The sequence below is a fragment of the Carcharhinus amblyrhynchos genome, chromosome 1 (assembly GCF_965287045.1).
Source record: "Carcharhinus amblyrhynchos chromosome 1, sCarAmb.v2.hapA, whole genome shotgun sequence".
NCBI classification, from domain to species: domain Eukaryota; kingdom Metazoa; phylum Chordata; class Chondrichthyes; order Carcharhiniformes; family Carcharhinidae; genus Carcharhinus; species Carcharhinus amblyrhynchos.
In genome coordinates this window covers 129,644,521-129,665,213 of record NC_137324.1, presented here as the reverse complement: position 1 = coordinate 129,665,213, position 20,693 = coordinate 129,644,521, and the positions used below count along the sequence as shown (strand labels likewise).

The 20,693-nt window shown below is 44.5% G+C and overlaps 1 protein-coding gene across 1 annotated transcript in view; it reads right to left on the bottom strand.

The window, feature by feature from the left end:
* Positions 1-20,693, bottom strand: part of dchs2 (dachsous cadherin-related 2) — a 94,839-nt gene that overhangs the window by 46,225 nt on the left and 27,921 nt on the right. The window contains exons 5-6 of the mRNA XM_080186033.1: positions 12,796-13,800; positions 8,936-9,123 (exon numbers count right to left, since the gene is read on the bottom strand). Of these exons, the coding sequence (XP_080042159.1) occupies positions 8,936-9,123; positions 12,796-13,800 (1,193 nt within the window). The remainder of the gene's footprint in view (positions 1-8,935; positions 9,124-12,795; positions 13,801-20,693) is intronic.

Here is a 20,693-nt window from a genome sequence, read left to right as displayed (position 1 = left end):
TACCAGAAGGATGTGAAGGCTTTGGAGAGAGTACAGAAAAGGTTTACTAGGATGTTGCCTGGTATGGAGGGTCTTAGCTATGAGGAGGGATTGGGTAAACTGGGGTTATTCTCCCTGGAAACACAAAGGATGAGGGGTGACCTAATAGAGGTGTATAAAATTATGAAGGGCATAGATAGGGTGAACAGTGGGAAGCTTCTTCCCAGGTCGGAGGTGACAAATACAAGGGATCACAAGTTCAAGGTGAGGGGGGCAAGGTTCAACACAGATGTCAGGGGGACGTATTTTACACAGAGGGTGGTGGGGGCCTGGAATGCACTGCCAAGCAAGGCGGTTGAGGCGGACTCGCTGGGACCATTTAAGACTTATCTGGATACTCACACAAACAGACTGGAAATAGAGGGATACAAACGAATGGTCTAGTTGGGCACATGAGCGGTGCAGGCTTGGAGGGCCGAAGGGCCTGTTCCTGTGCTGTATTGTTCTTTGTTTGTTCTTTGTTCTAGATCGTTTGGTAAACTCACAGCACTGGGAAAGATGGCCAAGATGATCCTTAACAGCCTTTTTATAGGTTCCTTTTTACAGTAATTAACTTATTTAAATTTGATATTGGTCAATATTATAAAACTTGCTCCCTTATTTACCTTCATACAATCACTTAATGATTAGCCAAGAACATAAGAAATAAAAGTACATCATATAGACCCCATGAACCTGCTCTGTCAATCAACTTTCCTGCCTGCTCCTCATATCCTTTAATTCCCTGAGACACCAAGGGCCTATCTTGGACTTGAAATAATGCTGGAGCATCAACAACCTGCCAGAACACAGAATTGATCAAAATGATCAACCCCTTATCTTGAGACTATGGGGATGATTTCTCCAACTCGCTGTGCATGGTCTGGATTGTGCTGATCTGCTAAAAGTGTGCTGGCCTAAAAGTTGATTTTGTACCCAATGTAAAAAGTTTGCAACCGTCCAAGTCCTTATCTACTAGCGCAAATCAGATCGCACCCTTTCTGGGTTGCCTGGATTTCAATCTCATGCGTGAGTTTGGCACACAATCGTCCCTCCACCAAGAATGTTCCCACCTCTCCGGCAAGAGGTTACGATGGCACAAATCACTACTGATCTCACTACCGGAGGCCTGGCACGATGGTCACGCCAGAGGGCTCAGAGACCCGTGGGTGATATTTAGTCTCTAATCAGCTCTACTTCTTTTACCATTCATTTACTGTTGATATGCCTATGGAAAACTATAGGATTCCCTTTTGTGTTATCTGCCAGTCTCTTTTCATACTGCTTGCTTCTCTTATTTGCATTTTCAAAATTAGAAGCATGCATGTCAAGTGTTTAAATACTAATCTCAACAGATAATTTTACAGTTACACCCACAACTGTCTTTACCTGTGAACACAAATATTTATTTGGCGGTCCTAACTAGGACTATGGCCTTGACCAAACGCAATACACTTTGCTGTTTGGGTAGGTACCTAGCATGTCAGGATCCAGGCTTAATTTGTGGCCCTTTTACAAAATTACAGTTGACGTGCACAAGACACAGAGAAGAGTAGAAGCGGCACAGCAGCACAGTGATTAGCATGCTGCCTCATACAGCCAGCGACCTGGGTTCGATTCCAGTCTAAGGTGACTCTTTGTGTGGAGTTTGCATTTTCTCTCCATGTCTGCATGGGTTTCCTCCGGGTGCTCGGGTTTCCTCCCACAGTCCAAAGATGTGGGGGTCATGTGGATTGGCCAGGTTAAATTGCCCCTTACTGCCCAAAGATATATATATATAGGCTAGGGGGATTAGCAGGATAAAGTGCATGTGATTACAGATTTTGGAGCTCGGGCCTGGGTAAGATTTGATGCAGATTTGATGAGCCGAATGGCTTCCTTTTTCATTTTAGGGATTCTATGATTTTGCATTCCAACGAGCTCAAATTTTACCATCAAGTTGTGCCTGTTTTTGGGCATGAAAAATTAGTAACATCAGGCATGAGGCAAATAGCACGATCCACACCCAGCTCCGTACCTGTTCCCCCTTTACCAAGGCCCTAAAAGGACGCCATCGGGTCCAAAAAGGGCACGATGGCCATTTAAATGTATTTGAACACATTTAAATGGAATTAATAGGCTGCAGGCCCAACTTTACCAGCGCTTCCCCCTTTCTCACTGCATTCGCCAATCCCGAATCACAACGTAACAGACATGCTCCATAAAGTCCAATTCAGGTGCTTCATCAGTGCGGGTTGGTGAGGAGTTAAGTATATAGTGTCTGATGGCTCTCTGTTGCTCACAGGTATCCTTTTGTTGTGTCCATTTTCTTTCGCGGGTTGGTGGTGGCTCTGCAAGTGTTTGGGAGTGGGGGGTGTTGCTCTACAGGGTCTCTGATGTCCGATTTGCAGCTCAGACCCGGGTCTCAATACTGAACTCGGGTCTTGTGGTGCTGCTGGGTCCTAGTGCACTCAGCTCACTTCCAGCTGACGGAAAGCCCTTGCAAATTGCAATACTGCAGCCTCTCAACCTTGTGAGGAACTGTGATTGCGGGGTGCATGTGGCTGGGGGAATGGGGGGGTGGTGCTGTGATTGCAGGGAGTATGTAGCTCGGGGAGTTGGAGTTATGGACAGTGGCTGTTGCTGAGCTAGGGACAAACAGCGTTCCTTAACCTCTACACGTTCCTCTCCATCTCCAACCCCGTCCACCCCTTCAAAGTGATGAGATGGCTTTTGTGATGCAACCAATTGATCTTGCTGTTCTTTTGATTGTTGCTGGAGCTGAGGAAGAGGAGCTGGAGGAAGAATTGCGAGCACAGGAGATCCAGGCCTTACCACTTGCAGGAGTAGAAGGAAACAACCACCAGAGGCAGGAGGTGGCCACCATTCACCCAGATGGGTAGGGGTGGCGGAGGAGGAGGGAGCAGAGACCCTGGCAGTTCTGTGCACAAGTGTCATTTGAACAGACGTCTGACACCGTGTGCCGCCAATGTCTCTGGCTGCGCAACCTGTTGCAGTACCTGACACCTTGAGGCAGGGGGTGCCACCCACTCTCGGTGGCTGTCAAATTGAGAGCTGCTCTGAATCTTTATGCAACTGGCTCATTCCAGACCCCTAGCGGAAATGTTTGTGGCATCTCCCAGTCAGCTGTGCCCAACTGTGTCAAGCAGGTCGCAGAAGCCCTGTATGCCCAGGCTGGGTAGTACATCAAATTTAACCTGGACCAGGCCCATCAAGAGGTCTGGGCTGCAGGTCCACAGCCATTATGGGGATGCCTATCATAGATGGGGGCCATCAACAGCACCCACGTCACCTTCAAGCCCTCCCCCCTACAGAATCTGTGGAGATTCACCAATAGAAAGGGGCTCCACTCCCCGAATGTTCAACGAGTGTGTAACCAAAATATGAACATTATACATGTGTGCATAAGATATCCAGGTAGCGTGCACGACAGCTTCGTTGTCAGAAGCTCTGACATCCCAGAGGCATTTGAGGGGGAGCCCCGGCTACAGGGGTGGCTCACGGGTGATACAGATTACCTGCTTCGGACATGGCTGATGGCGCCTGTGTCTGAGGCGGAGACTCGCTATAATGAGGCCCATATAGTCACCTGCGCGATAGTGGAAAGGCGCATTGGGCTCCTTAAAATGTGATTCTGGTGCCTGCACCAATCTGGCAGGGCCCTCTAATACAGCCTAACTATCTCTTCCTGCACAGTGGTCGTGTGCTGTGCCTTGCACAATCTGGCTGTACAGAGAGGTGATATATTGGAGGAGGAGGAGGACATGGAGGCTGACCAGCTGGGTGTTGCTGGGGACAATGACCAGCAGGAGGAGGAGGAAGAAGGAGAAGAGCATGCCAAGGAACACCACCCAGGCGCTGGAGGGCTGGCAGCTCAAATGAGGCATGTGAGGGCGCAAGGGAGACCCTGTTCGCCAGGTGGTTCACTCACTAGGGGTTTGTGTCTGTAGGTTCAATCCTTCTCCCCCGCTCCCTCTTTCCCCCCCACCCCCACAAAAATTCCTTCTATCTCCTGCAACATTGTCACATCAAAGTGGTGGGCCTGGGTACTCCCTGTTAGTGAGTTTTTGGGCAGGCAGAAGGATGATGACAACTTGCTAAGTACCATGATGATGATGCCCTGGTACAAACTAGCCTGACTCGTACCTAAGTCCACTTGCATGTTGGCACCTAGGCCCATTGTCTGTGTAGTGGGTAAGGGATCTGAAAGCCCCACTAAGGTCCCTGAGGCAGGTGGGGAATCGCTCGTGGGTTCTGGAGAACCAATGCCTTCCTTTCCTCAGTGACAGCACTGAGGGGCCTCCCCAACTGACATCAACATGAAGCATCGCTCTGGTGATCATCAATGGAAGAGGATTCCTATTCAAGTCAAATTAGTCACAGGTGGGTGGTGCAAACACATTTGACCACAATAAATGTGTTTAAATCAGACGTTCTAACATAAAAACTTGTGAACAGGAAACGTTAAGGTGCTTAAATATCTTTCAAAATAGTGCAGCCCTTCACCTGTGCCATATCAGCGCAACTACAATTTCCTAACCTTATGTGGCCTACCACTACGTCTGACTGACTCCTCAGAATGTACATCGTAGGTGAAGGAGGCCAGCTGCCTACCTCGCCCTGTTGCCTGTGGTACGTGTGTGGGGCACAGGACGGTGCCCGGGATGTTTTCATGAACCCTTTTCCAACCCGCTGCCCGAGATGCCCCAGTGTCAGGAAGAGGGGAGTCATAACGTAGAGTCACAGCTACGGTCTCCTGACTGGAAGGTCCCAGCATGGGCTCGAGCCCTTTGTTCTCCATGGGGGTTCCTGTGGGCCCCTGAGTGACTCCATGAGATAGCAGTACTTCTGCAGTGAGCTCCAGAGGCTCAGACGTCACCTGGAACTACCAGTCCTGGAGGACCACCTGCATCCTACCATTGATGGTTGAGCCCTCTGCAACGGCCACTTGAGTCGGGGGACACCTCTCAATGGCCGCATCAAGTGCCCCCTGAGACAGCGGCATGCTTGCAACCCCTCAGCCGTGGCCTTCTGCGACTCGATCGCATTCTCAAGGACTGCTGCCGTAACCTGCTATGTCTCAGTGCTGTCCTGCTGGGTCTCCTGTAAGGTCTTGAGCCTCTCAGCCATAGGCAGCAGAGCATTGAAAAGCCTGTTCAGTCCCTCAGCTATGGCCTGCTGTGACTCAGCCATCGCTTGGAGCCTGCCACTCATAGTGAGGATCCCCTGCCCCAGGCTTTCCATTGCAGATGCCATCTATGCAGTGTTGGCCTGGGAAGCATGCAAAACAGGCAATATCTGATCTGCCTGAAAGCTTTGGGATTCCTCTCAACAGCCTCACAGTTGGTGCAGTGTGTGTCCGTTAGCCCCTCCAGCATTCGCTGGCTCTGTTGCTGCATCTCTAGCAGCTGAGGGAGAAGTGATTTCAGAGGCCCAGTATGTAGCCTAGGGCCAGCTGAGTCCTTGCCTCTGGCAGGCCCCGCGTTATAGAGGCCGTGGACATTCCCTTCTCCAATCGCTGTAACATTATCAGATGTGTTGTGCTCACCACAGTGTGACCCAGATGCTTCACCACTAACTAGACCCACTGATGTGTCAGTATTTGGGATGGTGAGTTGTGAAGTGGAAGCTGACACCAAAACAGTGCCACCCTTGGAGGTTCCTTCATCCATATCCTCCAAGGACTCGTCTGAGCTGTCTGGACCAGAATGGGCGGGAGCTGCAGTTCATGCCTGGAGCCCAAAAGGTCCCCGCGTGTTCAGATGCATCCCTGCAACACAGGACACAAAGTTAAGTGCAAGGGAGAGACAGGAATCCGGGATGCCAAGTACGTGGTTCAAATTTCTCCACTGAACAAAGCACCAAGAAAATTACATTACAGGAACAGGCCCTTTGGCCCTCCAAGCCTATAGCAAGCAGGCTGCCCATCTAATTTTTACCCCCTACCCTTCTGGAGACCATCTGCCTCTATTCCCATCCCATTCACATAGCTGTAATGATGCCCCTTAAAGATCACTATTGTATCTGTGTCCGCAGCCTCCCCTGATAGCTAATTCCAAGCAGCCACTACCCTCTCTGTGCAAATAAACACGCCTCATACATCTTCTTTAAACCTTGCGCTTGCACCAGAAACTCGTACCCCCAAGAAGTTGCCTTAAAGTGAGTGGAGGAAAGACAGATGCTCATGTCTTAACAGCAGCCTGACCATGCTGTTGCTGACAGCCTACTTCTCCCCTTCTCTTGAGGACTCCAGCGCCTGCTCCTCAAAGGAGATGAGGGCCCGAAGGTCTGGCTCACCACTCCAACTTCGCCCTCTCACGTATGTTATGGTTGGGCTTCTTCTGTGGAGACAGGAGGAGCCAGGAAAGAAATGGTGGTGTGACACATGGCCCTTAGATGGCAAGCATAGTGGGGAGGATAGAAAGGAGGTGCTTGAGGGTCAGAGGCTGAAAACATGCAGGGTGCTGGGGATAGGAGGATCTGGGGGAGATTTGGGGGGGAAATGCAAGATGGGTTTCAGTACTCACCCTTGCTGCCCAGATGAGGTCACTGACTTTTTTCCGGTACCGTTTCCCGGTTCGGGGAGCAAGCGCCATGGCACTGACCGAGACAATGACTCCCTCCCAGGCCGCATTTCCATCAGAGCCCCTGGGTCTATGTCCTTCAGGGGGGAAGGAGATGTCCCGCGTCTGCTGCATCCAGCAGCCTTCCGAGGTCACCCTTAGTAAATCGGGGGGCTGGTCGTGCGCACACTTTGTGCAGCAATGCCTGCCTATCCATTCTTGAGTTTTTAATGGAGCTACCCCTCACGAGGGCAGATCAACTGTGGCAGAGCATTCCAGCAAGTTACATGCAATTTGCTTGTTAGCATTGAGGAGAAGGCGCAAGCAATTACAGGTGTGCTGATGAGGGAGGGCCTTGTGTGGGACGGTCAGGGGTGGGGGATCACTCTGCCTGATAGCTGTAGGGTGGAGGGTGGATCTCTCTGCCTGAGATATGGGGGGAGGGCTGCCACTCTGCCTAAGATTGATGGGGGAAATAAGGGTGTCTTAATGTTGTGGAGCGAGGCAATGTCTGTGGGGGCTAGGGGGAGGCATTAGCTGGCCAGGAGGGTTGTGGCAGGGGAGTGTTATTCAATCAGTTTTTGTCTGTGCACCTGCATTTGGAGGCTCCAACAGGAGCTGCAGGGATTTGGGCGTGTTAAGTCCCATCCACAGGCTTGCGCAGCGCTACTCAGAATTGCTGATATTTTTGCAGGCAGAAATTCTCCCAGTGTAAAGTCTGTCCAGCACTTAGAATAAAAATGGTAAAATAGGGCCCAACATCATCTCATATAGCTATGGTCTCTACAAAGGGGCGATATTTGTCTCTATGACTTACGCGTTCACAAGTTATTTGCCACTTTAAAACATCAGTTCAATTGCAAAGTAAAACTGTTTGTAAAATAAAAACATAGGCATTAAAATTCCAATGGGGTTCTCCACGTATCTCACTATAACTTTGGTGGGAGATTGCTAGAAACCTCCCCAGTTCCCTATGAATTTCAGGGCCACAGAAGTTAAAGTTGTATGTGATTACTACACGCAGATTATTTTGCTCTCCTCTTGTCAATCATTTATTTAGACATCAATATCAAAAAAAAACAGATTTGATACAAGTATTTGTAAAGTGACATCACACATCATTACATCCAGGCATATAGAAATTTCAATAGTTAATGTACAATTTTCAGGCATATCAAGTATTCATATAACGATAAATTTAAGAGATCCAAACATGATTCTGAATAAATCTAGACTCACTAAGTTATAAGGTGAATTTTCGTATTTTTGTTCCTTTTGCAGAATTCTGTGCATCAGGAACACATTATAATTGAGGCAAAGAATGAAAATATAGCCATGGATTTTATTAAATTCTTCAGGAAGTGAAATTGAAAACTATTAAATCTTGACAAATGTTTGATACTTACCAGTACCAATACTGAGAGCATACTGTTTCAGCCACTAATAAACTATGCAGCATATCAAAGTATCAAATGAAAATAATGATATTTTTCAACAAGATAATGTATTGGATTTAAAGTGTACTAGGATTTTTCATTCACAATACTTAAAAATCACAGGTAGCACACATGCTATTTTCAATATGTTGATACAATTTTTTAACTGTAGCCAATTTACCAGTAATTAAATTAAAAATGCAAGGAAAATTATTAGTGGTATTGCTTACGTGTAACATAGAGTCTGTGGTCTACACATGCTTTGTTGGGAATAGTGAACTGTACAATGGCTCTTGGGACCTGAACTTGAGGAGTGACTTTAATCCTGCCCGCCTTGCAGGAACGGGGAAAGCAAATGCTTAAAATGGTGGATAAGTGCTCTGTGCGGCAACACTACCTTAGTTCTGACAAATCTGATCACACCAACTCATAATTAGGTAGGACCCCATCAACATTTAACTGCCAATGGGACCCTGCGGTAATTGAATACTCGCCAGAAGAGACTATGCACACTTTGAGCCCCACAAGAAGATCTTGAATTTTCTTAGTTGGCTCACCCACTAGCTATTGGAAGACATTGGCTGGGATTTTCCAGCCCTATCATGGCTGGACATGCTGTGGGGAATGCAGCAGCACAGTCAAAAGTGCATTGACTTTAGTGGGACTGATGGTCCCGGAGTGGCGGGCACGGTCATAAAATCCCACACCAGAAATGGGGGCAGAAAATTGAGAGAGGATGTGGCTCTGCTTTACATTTTCCCAATATCATAACCTCTGGACCTAGTTGCGTATAATGTCAAATACTCAACTTTGCTTACTCTCTGTGCTTATTGGTAGTTACAACTATAGATATATAAAATATTGTTTAATTATCATACACGGTAAATGTCTAAAAGGGTACCATAGACTTGTACAAACCTTGACAGTGAACTCATGCCTAGGTCCAGGATAGGAAAATAATGGTTCATTATCATTGATGTCAGTGACTGTGACATAAATAGTAGTGGAGGCATTTTGTCGAGGCATACCATGATCCGTAACTAATACTGACAACTGGTGCTGAGTATGATGCTCACGATCTAATGCAACCCAGTTAACAATCTCACCTAGAAAAGACAAGAAATATAACATACATATTTCTACTTAAGCAATATATATATTTCTACATGCATAAAATATCTGTAACCAATTCTGCTTTGGGTCCTAGCTTTCATCCCTTTTCTTTTGAAGTTGAGATGAGCATCAACCGGAAACTGGTACCTTCTTCAAGCAGTTTTGTTACAATGATTAATTGTGGGAGATAACTTAATTGAAGAGATATCCTCAACCAGTGTCCAGTCCAGGCCTTAGAGGGAGGGATGGAGGGGTGAATATGTGAGGGAATGAGGGGTAGTGGGTGTGTGGGACAGAGGGGTAGTTTGTGTGACAGAGTGTGTGTTTTGGGAAGGGAGGGGGCGATTGTGTGTGCAAGAGAGGTGTGCAAGAGCAAGGGGTAGAGTTTGTGTGAGGGGGGAGGGTGTGTGTGGGGTGGGGCAAACGTGTGAGAGAGCAAGGGGTAGAGTTTGTGTGAGAGAGGAAGTGTCTGCGTGTGGGAGTCAATGTGTGTGCAAGAGAAGTGTGAGAAAGCAAGGGGGAAGAGAGGTGTGTGAGAGCATAGTGAGGGGGTAGGGTATATGTGAGAGGGGGAGTGAGTGTTTGTGAGAGGGGGGTAGGAGCCGTGTGACAGAGTGAACGTGCATGTGAGGGGGATAAGCATGTGTGAGAAAAGGAGTGAGTGTGTGTGGGAGAGGGGTGTGTGAGAGGATGAGTATGTGAGACAGGGGATGAGTGTGTGTGTGTGTGTGTGTGTGTGTGTGTGTGAGTGTGAGAGAGAGAGAGAGAGAGAGAGAGGGCAATGTGTGCCTAGAGGGAGTGTGTATGAGAGGGAGTGAGTATATGTGAGTAGGGGGTAGAGTTTGAATGAGGGAATGAGTGTGAAAGATGGAATGAGTGAGAGAGTGTGTATGTGAGGGGATGAGTTTGTCTGATAGAGGGGGTGAGAGGGAGTGAATGCGTGAGAGAGAGGAGGGTGAGTGTATGTGAGGGGTAGGTCTATGAGAGATGGGAGTAGAGTGTGTGACAGTGTGTGTGAGAGGAAGGGGTTAAGTGTGTGAAGGGGGGTTAATTTGTGAGGGAGAGTGCGTGAGAAAGAGGGAGAGAGGTGTGTGTGTGTGAAAGACAGAGAGAGGAGAATGAGTGTACGAGAGAGAGAGACGTGCAGGTATCTGATACCAGCATCACTCCTCCCATTAAAAATTACAAAAAGCAAGACTTAAGTATTCTTTTAATAAGAGAAGTTTTTTGATTATCCATTCCTATAATGAGTACTGCTTCCAGGGGTTCATGTTAAGAAGCCAAGGGAGGGTGGTATTACCAGGGCTTAAATGTAAGGAGGCCATGTAGCTGCTGAATGTATTTCTGACTGTGCCCCTAATCCCAAATATGTGAATACAGCTAGAAAATATTTGTTTACATCTGACTTCTGTGATCGTATCTATTTTGTGACACTAAGGGGCATCAGCATTTTTAGAATGCTTGAGGTTTCCTAACGCACATGGCAGGTTAGTAGGGATTCTGTGGCTCAAAAGTTTGGGAACCCTGCCTTTCTAAATGAAAGCTTTCTTTATACTTGATGATGGTTTCAATAACTTCCTATCACTGATGTTAGGCTGACTAGCTTGTAGTTATCTAGTTTAGTCCTCCTCCCTTTCTTGAGCATTTGTCTAATATTAATAATCTTTTAGTTCTTGGGTATTACTCCAATAAGGAGTGAAAAATTGAGATTATTCCTCTATTTTTACATTTGCTTTTTCAGTAACCTAGGAAGCATTCCGTCCAGACCACGTGACCAACTTTCAAGTTGGATCCATCTCAGACCAGGTGATGGGAACTGATCTCCCTAACCATCTGTTCCCACTCCTTTCTGAGTACAGTCCTTGAGAACATCCGGTGGAGATTCCTGGTGGAACCATACTGTCTCTCTTCCTGTATACCTCTGCCACAGCATCTGTCACCCTAGGATGGTCTCTATGCCCTGGTGTTCCATTTTCAATATTATTTGTCCTTTAAGAGGTACAGACTGCATTTAAGAATGGAATGTTATCGGCATCACAAACTCTCATTTCAAGGTTCTTTGAGCCCCAGAGGCAGCCAGTTGTGCAAGAACTTGGCAATGCCACACTTGCTCTGCCTTACACTACGGCATTGAAATTGGAGCACTAAAAGTGTGTCCCACCCTCCTCCAAGAAACTTGGCTCACAACCAAAATTGGGCCAAACCAATGTTTCAGCCTGTATCTTTATGTTTTGGAGTTCAATTTGATGTTCCCTGCTAATATTTTCTTGTAACCTGTCTTTACCTCTTTTCAATCCCCAGCTCTGCTCTTTATAATCAGTAAGTCCAATTGTTCAGCTAGGTCTCAAGGATTGTGGTCATTTACTGAAAACTGCATTACTTTACCTTATAGAGGTCTCTCCTGGAAAACTAGTGAAAGGCACACAAGCGTAGCAGGTTAGACAAATAAGTAGCAGTAGCATGAAGAGGATGCTGTTGGTCAGCCTATGACTGCCTGCAAGAGACATTTTTGCCAACAAAGGAGGCCAATTCCTGATTGCCACATTTACCAAAGACATGAACAATACTGTCTGTATGTTCCTCTTTCCCACCAGAAACATGTAATCATCAGATCTTCGTTATGAACATAAACTCAGAGGTCCCTTACCATCTCACTGAAACCACCTGAAAGCCACCAGAAAAACAATGTCCGTGTGTGCATCAACTTTCATGCAACCATAAAATCTATACAGCGTATGTCCTAATAACTTTTACATCCGAATTTCCACTCGGTGCAAGTACACTGCGACGAGGCCTCTTTATCTTTCCCTGAGGTACTATTTGAATTTTAAGAGTTCATGAGACAATTAATAGCACTATTTCTATAATAATGTGGAAATTTGGAATCAATTTATTAAATTATCATTCAAGTTATTTTTTAAACAAATGATTTCAACACTAACCCTTGGAGTATTCTGTTCAGTGCTTTGTTCCAATCCAAAAAATTTCCATCTATGACCCTACTGGTTTTCTATGTTTATTCCAATTCCATGTTGTACTCCTTATATTCTAACTCCTTATCTTTGTTATTAATTGCCAATGTGAAATATTATCAAAGCTTTTTATTACCAAACAGTGAGCCACTTTCCTCATTTTTCTGCTTGCTTTTCAAGTTATGCCATCTTTTCTAAGCAACTAAACAATTTTCTTTAAAAATAATTTAACATGAAAAGTGCTTACTTTTCCCTCTGTAATTTAATATTATTCTCTTTAATTTATTTTTCTCACACTTAACTGCACGTAATTGCCACTGGGATTAAAGTTAAACTTTATTTATTAGTCACAAGAAGATTGACATTAACACTGCAATAAAGTTACTGTGAAAATCCGTGAGTCTCCATACTCCAACACCTGTTTGGGTACACTGAGGGAGAACCTAGCATGTCCAATGCACCTAGCCAGCACATCTTTCAAACTGTGGGAGGAAACCAGAGCACCCGGAGGAAATGCACACAGACATGGGAAGAACGTGCAGACTCCATACAGACAGTGACTCAAACCAGGAATCGAACACTGGTCCCTGGCACTGTAAGGCAGCAGCGCTAATGACTGTGCCGCCCCGATGCAGGTATTCTCCCTTGCTATCATCGTTACTTATTTGTTACAATTTCTTCATTCATTGTTACCTGTTCTTGAATTAAGTCTGAAGAATTTTCCATCAGATAACAGCATATATGATAATTGACAATTTTTTCCTGAATCTCGATCAGTTGCTTGTACTTTTCCAATCAGGCCCTGAGGAATGGAGTTTTCTTCAGTTGTGAAAAAATAAAAATTTTGTGCAAACTTAGGAGGGTTATCATTTTCATCAGCAACATTAACCGTTACAGTGGCAGCAGCACTTCGCTTTAAGTGATCCTTTGGATTTATGGCAAATACCTTAAAGTGGTAACTATGCTTGGATTCATAGTCCAGAGCTCCCTGAATGTAGATCCAGCCACTGGATGCATGGATACCAAATGTCAATGAATCCAAATTTTGCTGAAGTGAGTAAACTAAGCCCGAAGAAGCTGCCTGCAGACCTTGTCTGTGAGCATGAACTTGCAAAATTCTCATGTTTGATGTTGCAGCTTCACTGACACCAACTTGATAAACCAGTGTTTCAAAAGTCAAATCACCATCCAAATCGTCAACATTCACACATAACTTGAACACAGCGTTCAATGGTTGGCTTCCCCGATCACTTGCTACAATGTCTATACAGTATTGTTGTGACATTGAGGAAAAGGTTCTGTTGAGATAAAGTGTTCCATGGATGTAATCAATAGTAAAAAATTGTTCATAGTCATTCTGTAAACTGTACACGACTATTCCATTTGATCCACTGTCTTTGTCTTCGGCATGGGCAATGTAGACAACTGTTGCTGGTAAGGTGTTCTTTGAAATGGTAATACTTTCAAATTCTTGATAAAATGCTGGTGGATTATCATTGACATCAGTAATTGTTATATTAGCCTGTGTACTGCTAGATATGAGAGAGCTGTTGGTTTGAAACTCAACAGTAAGCAGCACAAAAGGTTCAGCTTCACGATCCAACTGCTTAATGCTTCTGATGAGACCAGAGTTAGGATCAATAGAAAAATAGCCATATGGATCACCAGAGGAAATTCTATATTTTAATGCTAAAGAATCTGAAAAGAGAAAAAAAAAGTTTAAAACATTTTAGATCAAATATAATGGCAAATACTTAGAGCCATAGAAGTTTATAGCATAGGAAGACATATGTTTATGAAAGCTCTTCATAAAGGGCTCAAAATCCTGCCCATCAAAACTGTGTCTTGTACACCTAGGTTAGATTATTAATATATATCAGGAAAAGCAAGGGTCCCAACACTGATCCCAGGAAATAGAATACAAATTTTCCTCCAATCCAAACAAAATCCAATAACCACAACTCTGTTTCCCATAACCCAGGCAGTTACGAATCCATATTGCTACTGTCCTTTTTATTCTATGAACTATGACTTTGCTCAAAAGTCTGTTGTGCGACACTGTATGAAATGCCGTTTGAAAGTCCATGTACACCACATCAGCAGCATTACCCTCATTGGTCCTCTTTGTTATCTCACCAAAAAACTCTAGAAAATTAGTTAAACACAATTTACCCTTAAGGGAATGTTTCTTAATTAACTTGCTTTTTCCAAAGTGACTATTAATTTTGTTCCTAATTATGAATTACAAATTCAAATTAGGAGCAGGAGTAGGCCACATGAGGCTGCTCTGCCATTCAATATGATCATGGCTGATCTGATTAAAACTTCAACCCCACATTCCTGCTTACCCCTGATAACCATTCACACCCTTGTTAATCAAAAATCTATCTAGCTCTGCCTTGGAAATATTCAAAGACTCTGATTCTACTGCCATTTGAGGAAGAAAGTTCCAGAGACTTATGATCCTCTGGAGAGGATTTTTTTCATCATCTCTATCTTAAATGAGTGACCCTTTATTTTATCACTGATACTTAGTTCTAGATTTGCCAGCAAGAGGAAACATCCTCCCCACATCAACACTGTCAATACCCTTCAAGATCTTAAAAGTTTCAATCAAGTATTTTCTTACTCTCCTAAACTCTAGTGGATACAAACCGCTCCAATCTCTACTCATAAAACAACCAATGCATTTCTGGTATTAATCTAGTAAACGTTCTCTGAACTGTTTCTAATGCATTTATGTCTTTTCTTAAAGGAGGCCAATACAGTACACAATACTCCAGATATGTTCTCTGCATAACTGAAGCATAACTTCCCTACTTCTGTAATCAATTCTCCTTGCAATGAATGGTAGCATTCAATTAACATTCCTACTTACCTGCTGTACCTGTATACTTACCTTTTGTGATTCATGCACTAGGACGCCCAGATTCCTCTGCAACTCAGAGCTTTGCATTCTCTCACCATTTAGATAATAAGCTTCATTTTTATTTATCATGCCAAAGTGGACAATTTTGCATTTGCCCACATTATACTCCATTTGCTAGATTTTCGCCCATTCACTTAATGTATGTCCATTTGTATCCTCCTTCCCGCCTCTTCACAATTCATTTTCCTACCTTCTTTGCATCGTCAGGAAATTTAGCAACCATACCTTCAGTCTCTTCATCCAAGTCATTTATATAAATTGTTAAAAATCGAGGCCTCAGCTGATCCCTGTGGCACATTACTTGTCTCATCCCGCCAACCAGAAAAACCCATTTATGTCAACTGTCTGTTTTCTGTCAGACAGCCAACTCCTTGCCAACATGTTACCTTCTACATCATGAGTTTTTTTTTTCATGCAATTACCTTTGATGAGGCACCTTATCAAATGTCATCTGGAAATCTACGTACAATAAATACACTGGTTGCCATTGTTTCCTGAAGCTTTCACACCACCAGGGGGAACCTGTGGTTGCTATTTTTATCTTTACAACCTTTTTTTGAACAAGGGCGGAACATCTGCATTTCTCCTGCCCTCTGGCACCACCCAAGTCTAAGAAAGACTGGAAACACGCCTCTGCAATATCCACTCTCACTTCCTTCAGGCATCCTTGGATGCATCTCATCCGGTTCTGGTGCTTTAGCAACTTTAAATACAGGCCATCTATCCAACACGTTATCCTTATCGACTTTAAATCCTTCCAGCGTTTGAATTATCTTCTCTTTCATTGAGGCTTGGGCAGCTTTTCTTTGATACCTTAGCCATGCCCCTTGCCTGCAGAGTAAATCCTCTTTCTGGCCACTAAACTACTTTTCCTCTTGCCATCTTTTTACCATTTTTATACCTATAGATTTCAGGATACCTTTTAGGTATGCTGCTAGTTTTAATTCATATTCTTGCTCAGCTTGTCCTATTTGCTTTTGCACCTCCCTTCTCAACCTTCTATATTATGCCTCGTTTTCATTTGTAAAATCCGTGCGTCATAAGCAGACATTTTCTTCTTCATCTTATTCTCTATCTCTTTCATCACTGAAGGTCTGGATTTGTTGGCCCAGCTTTTCCCTTCATGGGAACAAACTTTGACTACGCCCAAATGATCACTTCTTTAAAGGTAGCCCATTGTTGGTCACTGCTTTTCATGCCACTGTTTAGATTCCAATTTATCTGACCCAGATGCATTCTTACCCCATAAAAGTTACCTTTCCCCCAGTTAATTGTTCTTACTCAGGATTGTTATTTTTTTTCCTATGCCACAATGATCACTGACCCCTAAATGTTGTCCCCCACTTGGCCAATCTCATTCCCAAGACGCACATCTGGAACTGCTTCCTTTCTTACTGGCTTGGAAACACACTGCTGTAGAAAATTTCCCTGAACAAACTTTAGGAACTCTTGCCCCTTTCTGCCCTTTACATCACTAGCCCAGTCTATACTCAGATAATTAAAATATGCCATTGTAACTACTCTACAATTCTTGCACCTTTCTGTAATTTCCTTGGACATTTGTTCTTCTAAATTTTTTCCATTAAATTTGGAGATTACTACTTTTGAGGTCCCGCTCGTTAATTTCCTACCGAACTCCCCAGACTTTGACTGCAGGACAACATCTCTCTTTCTGCTTATGTTGTTTATACTAATGAGAACTGCAACTGCTAGATGTTCACCGTTCCCTCTCAACATGCTCTGCAGTTATTCACTGACAACTTGGCCTTGGCGAATCCATTCTGGATTCGCATCTGTGGCCTCAGAAACACACATCTATTCCCCAAACTATCAAACCTCCTATCCCTGATTGCTCCCCCTCTTTTCAGTTGAGCTACATGTGTTGCTATGAACTTGGATCCAGATGAACCATGACTCTCATCAATATTCAGTACCACACAGTGGTTCAAGAGTGGGATGCACTCAAGAGACTCCCGCACTACCTGCACATTTCTTGACTTCTGGTGGTCACCAATTCACTCTACCCTGCATACACTTAAGCAGTGGGCTGACCATACCTATAAACGTGCTAACCACAAACAACTCAACCTCTCAAGCTGCCAATTGCTGTTCAATCTCCAAACCCAGAGCTCAAGCTGCTGAACTGACAACACTTCCTACAAAAATGCTCACAGGATACAAGAAGCATCTTGAAATTCCCACACAGTATAGGATGTACACTCTACAGGTTGGAGTAGCTCTGCTATTACAATTAGATAAGAAGCACTGTTACTTTTAAATGGACCTTATTACCATTAATAAACTTTACTGCTGCCAAGTAAACCTTACTACCATTAATAAATTAACAAGAATTTAGATCGGGTTGGTATAATTGAATTGTACTAACCCAAACCAAATTCTTAAGCTTCCAGTGCCTAATGTGAAACAATTACACAAGTTTCGAGTGGTGAGGGATCAAACAAGAGGGAAAACATAACTGACGTCAGCCTCACATCTTGCATGCTGCAGATGCATTTATCCATGACACATGCATTGGTAGGAGTGGCCACCAGATAATAGAGCAGTCCATGTTCAAACGCAGCAAGACTTGGACAATATCCAGGCTTGGACTGACAAATGGTAAATAGTATTCGTACCACACAAGTGCTAGGCAAAGACCATCACCATCGGTCCCTTGACATATTATATTACTGTTGATGAATTTCCCCACTTTCAACATCCTGGGGATTACAACTGACCAGAAATTTAACTGGACTAGGCATATAATTACTGTGGCTACAAGAGCCAGTCAGAGACTAGGAATCCTGCAGCGATTAACTCACCTCCTGACTCCCCAAAGCCTGTCCATAATCTTCAAGGCAGAAGTCAGGAATGCAATGGAATACTATCCACTTACCTGAAATATTGCAGCACCAAAGACACTTTAGAAGTTTGATACCATGCTAGACAAAGCAGCCAACTTGATTGGCACCAGTACCACAAACATTTATCCCTCCATCACCATCTACAAGATGTGCTGCAGGAACTCACAAGCTTCTTTAGAAAGCACCTTCCAAACCCACTACCACCCATAAGGACAAGGACAGCAGATATATGGGAACACAGCCATATGTAGTTTCCCTTCCAAGCTCTCACTATTCTGACTTGAAAATACATTGTTGTTTCTTCAATGTCACTAGGTCAAAATCATGGAATTTCCTCCCTAACAACACTGTTGGTGTAGCTACACCATATGGACTGCAGCGGTTCAAGGTGGCTGCTCACCAGCACTTCAACGGCACACAGGAATGAACATATATGCTCGCCTCACCCGTGAAGACCATATTCCCTGAATTAACAAAACAAAAGTGAAAAATACTCACCATCAAATCACTTAGCTAGTTTCCTGTGATGACATACTTTGATTTTCTTTGGACCCACCCCCCTCGCTAGTCTCACAGTGATTCTCTCACCAGTTCTTTTATCCCTACTCATCTTTCTTGCTATTCTCACAGCATTTCTCTTGCTGCTTCTTTTATTCAGGCAGTGGTCTCACTTCTCCTGCATGTCTCTCAGTGACTCTCTTACCGTTCCTTGTATCCGCGCTGTGCTCTTGCCTCTCCTGCTGGTCCTGAGAAAACTCTCACTTTCTTGCTGCTCCTTCATCTATGCAAAGCTGCCAGCCTCTCCTGTCAGTCTTGCAGTGACTCTCTCACTTCTCCTTTAATTCCCCAGAGCTTTCGCTCTCCTGCTAGGTCTTGCTGCAATTCTTTTCAATTGGTTACTCACGTAGCTATTAACGCACTCAGGATTCTTCAACAAGTGCTGTCCAGTTGCAGAATATCAGTAGAGGTTTCCAAATGCAGACTAGTTGAATACGATTTTCCTCTACCTAGTATGAGCAATCCAAGGAACATGCATGCTGTTTGATTCAGTCAGTTAGTTGTTGAGATGTATGGCCTACGTGTTTAGCATTGCAGTGGAACTGAAATTCATACTGTTCCCCACAAATTACCCTAGAAAGACCAAGTATCACAAATATTTGAACAGTTTCAGCGAGCCATTTCAGAGCACTGCTCTGTGAAGTGGCTATGCAAGAGATAGTTTCCACTAACAGGATGCTGCTGTCAGACTGCAAAGATGTTCTATCACACTATTGAGCAACGTCATGTAAAAATTTCACTGCTTTTGCAAAGTACACAAGTGGTAAGGTACATTTTTGAACCGTTGCAGTCCACGTGGTGTAAATAGATCCACAGTGCTGCAAGGGTATTCCATGATTTTGATCCAGCTACAGTGAAACAGCAATGATATATTTCCAAGGCAGGATTGTGTGTGGTGGAGAACTTATTGGGGTTGGTATTCCCACGTGTCAGCTGCCCAGGTCCTTCTAACTGGTAGTGGTCATGGGTTTGGAAAGTGCCACCTTTTCAACTTTTGAAGAGTGAGTAGAGGACTGGAAGGCAGTAATCACCACCTAGAATAATGTGAGTGGAGCAACAGGGCCATTCACAGCAAGATGGGAGCACTGGGGCCATTCACAGCAAGAGGCCAGTACCACCCTCATGAACTCACTGCTGCACTTTATGAATTCCAAGGGCAAGTCCTGTGGAAAGGAGGGAGGAGAACAGTAGGAGTACGTGTGCTTGTGTATCCTAGACCCATATAGTGGAACCTGCTCTCCAGTCATCTTGGACCAACTTTCCACTAGATCAAGGCCTCACTCCGTCAAGTCCGTATGGTAACAGATGTGCAACAGCCACCCCACATTTAAAGAACTCATACACAGGCATCTTCCATGGCTTAAAATGAACTTTGGAACCTGGAACATCAGGACAGTCATGGGAATCCCCAACAGTGAGACTGGAACAGTGTACTACTATTGCTGCCCAGGAGCTCAGGCCTTTCCACACCAATATCCCCATACTAAAACGAGACCTGGCAGGCAGGGGAACAGCAGCTCAAGGAGCAAGATGATAGTGACAACTTCTGGCAAGGTAAACCATCAGAAGATCACCGTCTCGACGGGGTTTGCTTTGCCATTAAAAAAGAATTAGTTCGCTGTCTCACAGATTCCCCTTATAGGATGCCTCATGATCCTTTACCTTACCTTAGTCCAGAACCAGTGCTACAGTCCTCAGTGCCTGGTCTTCCCAAAGGCCTCTATAATCAGCACTTGAGGAAACACCAAGACTGTTTGAGGAGAATGACCAGGAGATCCATGAGTTGATAAGCTGAGAGCACAAGGCTTTTCTGAACCTGAAATGGCAGTCGAGAGCAAGAAAGCAGCTCTACTAACGGCTGGTGGCTGAAGTCCAACAAAAAACCCTACAGCCCGTTAGCCGACAATCACGAAGCACAAGATTTCTTGAGTGCAATCAAGACTATCTATGGCCCAGACACCCAAGATCCCACTCCACTGCTGGCCAGAAACAGAGAGGCAGTCAGCACATGCTGGAAGGAGCACTTGAAAGACCTCCTTAGCAACTCTGTCTTCAATGCGGGTGTCCTCAACGCCATCCCACAGCATGCTACCCACCACCATCCAGCACAACCCCAACCCGGCACAGAAGTAGAAAAGACAATCCAGCAGCTAATACTTAAATGGAATCCCTATTTAAGCATTAAATCATAGTGGAGAAACACTATTGGCGCAAGTACACGATTTGGATTTCCCTTATGA